At 35.4% G+C, this 4,389-nt stretch overlaps 1 protein-coding gene across 2 annotated transcripts in view; it reads right to left on the bottom strand.

Moving 5' to 3' along the window:
* LOC106873453 (axonemal dynein light chain domain-containing protein 1) overlaps nt 1-4,389 on the bottom strand; it is a 102,241-nt gene that overhangs the window by 57,308 nt on the left and 40,544 nt on the right. For both annotated transcript variants that reach the window (XM_014920813.2, XM_014920812.2), the window contains exon 19: nt 3,172-3,265. In XM_014920813.2, the coding sequence (XP_014776299.1) occupies nt 3,172-3,265 (94 nt within the window). The remainder of the gene's footprint in view (nt 1-3,171; nt 3,266-4,389) is intronic.

The raw sequence follows: 4,389 nt of genomic DNA, 5'->3' as shown, positions 1-4,389 counted from the left end.
TGTGTGTGTGTGTGTGTAATATATATATATCATCATCATCATCGTTTAACGTCCGTTTTCCATGCTAGCATGGGTTGGACAATTTGACTGAGGACTGGTGGAACCCGAAGACTACACCAGGCTCCAATCTGATCTGGCAGAGTTTCTACAGCTGGATACCCTTCCTAACGCCAACCACTCCGAGAGTGTAGTGGGTGCTTTTACGTGTCACCGGCATGAAGGCCAATCAGACGATACTGGCAACGGCCATGCTCAAAATGGTGTATTTTATGTGCCACCCACACAAGAGCCAGTCCAGGGGCACTGGCAATGATCTCACTCGAAAGTCCTTACGTATGCCACGGGCACAAGTGCCAGAAAGGCGACGCTGGGCACAGGTGCCATCCCAATTTCGCTTTCGCTTGCCCCAATAAGTCTTCGCAAGCTGAGTATATATATATAAAATGTGTGTGTATGTGTGTGTGTGTGTGTGTGTGTGTGTGTGTGTGTGTGTAAATATATATATACATGCACACATAAGAAAATGAGATGACAGAGGAATAAACAATTATCTTATGAACTTCATTTTTTTTCTTACAGCTGTTTCTGTTATAACATGCAGTGGACACATAGTTGTGTGCCTGAGTAACACCTCATAGTTTCAACTGAACCTCAAATATACATGCATATTTACACTAATGAACTCCTAAGATAAACCACTGCATGTTATGCAATAATATTATGTTTCATTCTATTCTATTCAAAGGCAGAAAGCTGGCAGGATTGTTAGAGGAGTGGGAAAGATACTTTGTGGTATTTTTTCTGGCTTCTTATGGTCTGAGTTCAAATACTGCCAAGGTCAATTTTTTTCCCTTTCATCCTTTTGGAGGTCAATAAAATAAATACCAGTTGGTCAATGTAATCAACTAGCCCCTACAGAAATTTCAGGTTTTGTGTCTATAGTAGAAAGGATTCCATTTTATTCAGTTTGGTTTTGTTTCATTTTCTTATATATTTAGATATCATGCTTTACTCTATTAATCTTTGTATTTCCCACCTTCAAATACACAGAAATTGGATATATTATACTACTTTATCCATATAGATTTATTGTTCTTACATTGGTAATCATGTTAAGTTTCTTTCTATTCCAAGCATTATACATATGCATTTTCTCATGTTACTCCCTCCCAACAGTCGCCCTCTTTCTTTCATTTTCACAATATTGCAATCAAATTTCCCTTCTCCCTTTCATTGTCTTGGTATTTCAAACCAATCTTTTATCTGTGCATCTTTCGAAAATACTCCATATCATATCAATCTTACTGTTAACCTATTTATTTTTTTTGTCTCTTCTCTGTATATGCACCTTCTTCCTTTCTCTCCTGTCTCAACTATTTATGTTAATTTTACTCCTGCTTTCTTCTCTTTTCCCCACTTGTTTTTTCTTCCTCTATTTTTTCTTTTTATTCTTTCCACTTCTCTTTCCACTTATTTCATCATTTTTTTTAGTTTTTTCTCTCATCTCTTTACATGTATGTGGGTAACAACTGTTTAAATAAAGATTTTCTTTCCCAATTTCAATGTTTTTCATACTTCATATAACATGACTTTATATTTTAATTATTATTCCTAATTTCATTTAATTTACACACGCGCACGCACACACACACACACACACATACACACACATGTACACACACACACACAAACACACACATATTCTTTTACTTGGAGCACCACCTGTTAGTCAAAGAAATCAACCCCAGGACTTATTCTTTGTAAGCCTGGTACTTATTCTATCAAACCCTCTGCCAAATCATTAAGTTACGAGAACATAGACACACCAACATCAGTTGTCAAACACTGGTGGGGTGGGGGACAAACATAGACACAAAGACACACTCACATAAATATAAATATATATATATATATATATATATATATATATACATATATATATACCAGAGGTAGAGTAATATGCTTTATCTAAAAGCAGCAGAAATATAACAAAAGACTGTTACTCTGAGTTTCATGTTCCCATTCATCGGATGAACGGGAACGTGAAACTCAGAGTAACAGACTTTTGTTATATTTCTGCTGCTTTTAAATAAAGCATATTACTCTACCTCTGGTATTTGAGTACTCTTTTTTCCACCTTGTTGCACATTTTATGTGCTTACTCCGGTGTAATATATATATATATATATATATATATATATATATACAATGGGCTTCTTTCAGTTTCTGTCTACCAAATCCACTTACAAGGCTTTGATTGGCCTGAGGATATAGTAGAAGACACATTAAGGTGCTATGCAGTGGGTCTGAACCCAGAGCCATGTGGTTGGGAAGGAAGCTTCTTACCACATAGCTACACCTGCGCGTATATGTGTGTGTGTGTGTGTGTGTGTGCGTGCGTGTATTATATATTCACACACACACACACACACACACAAACACAAGATACACATGCACATATATGCATAAAAATATGTGTGTAGATACATATGTATGTATGTAGCATGAGTATGCAGAAATTCTGGGACGGTGTCTGGCGTGCTGAAAGACCACTGGGAGTGAGGCACCCCTCAGCTTTTGTTGAAGTATGTCTCTAGGAGAAGGTCACTCTGATATAAAACCAGATATGCAGGGAATGACATTGGACATTTTAGGGATCTTTGGTTTGTGCTAGAGATCACAGCGCTCCCACATACCTGAGCCTGCAACTCATATTGGCACCAGACATCTTGCTCTGGCTTGTCTCTGGAGAGGGTCTATGAGGTGTTGTGCAAGCCTTATTGGACCTAAAACTCTGCACAGGCATTGCCGACCTCTGCTTGATATGTGCATTTTTTTCCCCCTATATATATTTATCTTATTGTTAGTATATATTTTCTTCATTTTTTTTGTATATATTTGTATATTTTTAGTATTTATTTTATTTATTTATTTTTTATTCGGAAGTATGTATGTATATCAGATTGACTCTAACAAAGTGCTGTGGTATTAAAAGTACAGTTCAGTCTACCTGTATATATATGCCACATAAACTCATATATGCATGCATTAATATACACACATACACACACTTACTTACATACGCTAACATACACACACATGCACTTGAATACTCACAAGGAAATGCTGAGATATTTTCTCATACAAATTAAGATTATGATTTTGAAGTACCTGATCTACAAGCTTAGCATCCTGGCTGTCTATGATACTTGAAACAATATTATACAAGTGATTTCCACAGTTCACCACATTAAATATGGATATCCTGAAAGAGAAGGAAAAGATACTCTTAGAACATATTTAAGCATATATTATCATAAATCTTCATGTTTTATCCTTTGCTTGCTTCAGTCATTGGACAGTGACCATGCTGGGGCACAGTGTTAGAGAGTGTAGTCAAATAAATCAAGCTTAGTCCATTTTTTAAAAAAAGAATGGGTAGTATTCTATCGGTCTCTTTTTGCTGAACTGCTAAGTTAAGGAGATGTAAACAAACCAACATTGGCTGTCAAGTGAAATGGGGAGGGAAAAGCAAACACAAAAGACACACACATGCATGCATACACACACGCACACATGCACACACACACACACACACCATACACCACACACACACACACCACACACACGCACATGCGCACATGCGCACACACACACACACACACACATGTATGTATATGTAGACAATTATGCAAATAAACAAATTAAATATAACAGCTTGGGTTTGATATACAATATATGTATGTATGTATGTATGTATGTATGCATGCATGCATGCATGTATGTATGTATGTATGTATGTATGTATGTATGTATGTATGTATGTATACAAGCAAACAGAAAGAAAGCAGACTGAAGATTTCCAGATTATGCATATTTAAGTATAAATATATAGATTTTTATACAATAATAGATCAAACCTACACAGAGTACAAATGACAAAGAAAATTAAGCAGGTAATAGTAAGGTGTTCATGTAAGTCCATGTATGTATATGTGTTTGTGTGTATGTATATATATATATATATATATATATATATATTGATAAACAAGTGTAAGTGGCATACGAGTGGGTATATATTTATAAAAAAGAAGTTTGAAAACACCAATATATAAAAAATGAATTTTAATTTAACATGTTTCAGTTCTTGTAAAAACGAACCTTATCAAAACTACATATTTGATAAAATTAAATTAAATGAAGAGTTCATAATTGTTCCTTACTGGTGTCAATAGTCCACGTGGGGGCATTTACCATTGCCAACAGGGACACTACTACTACTACAACCAACAAAAAATGCCCCCACGTGGACTATTGACACCAGTAAGGAACAATTATGAACTCTTCATTTAATTTCATTTTATCAAATATGTAGTTTTGATAAGGTTC

Source organism: Octopus bimaculoides, chromosome 2 (assembly GCF_001194135.2).
Source record: "Octopus bimaculoides isolate UCB-OBI-ISO-001 chromosome 2, ASM119413v2, whole genome shotgun sequence".
Lineage (NCBI taxonomy): Eukaryota > Metazoa > Mollusca > Cephalopoda > Octopoda > Octopodidae > Octopus > Octopus bimaculoides.
Note: the sequence above shows the minus strand (reverse complement) of the source record. Positions and strands in the feature narration are given on the sequence as shown.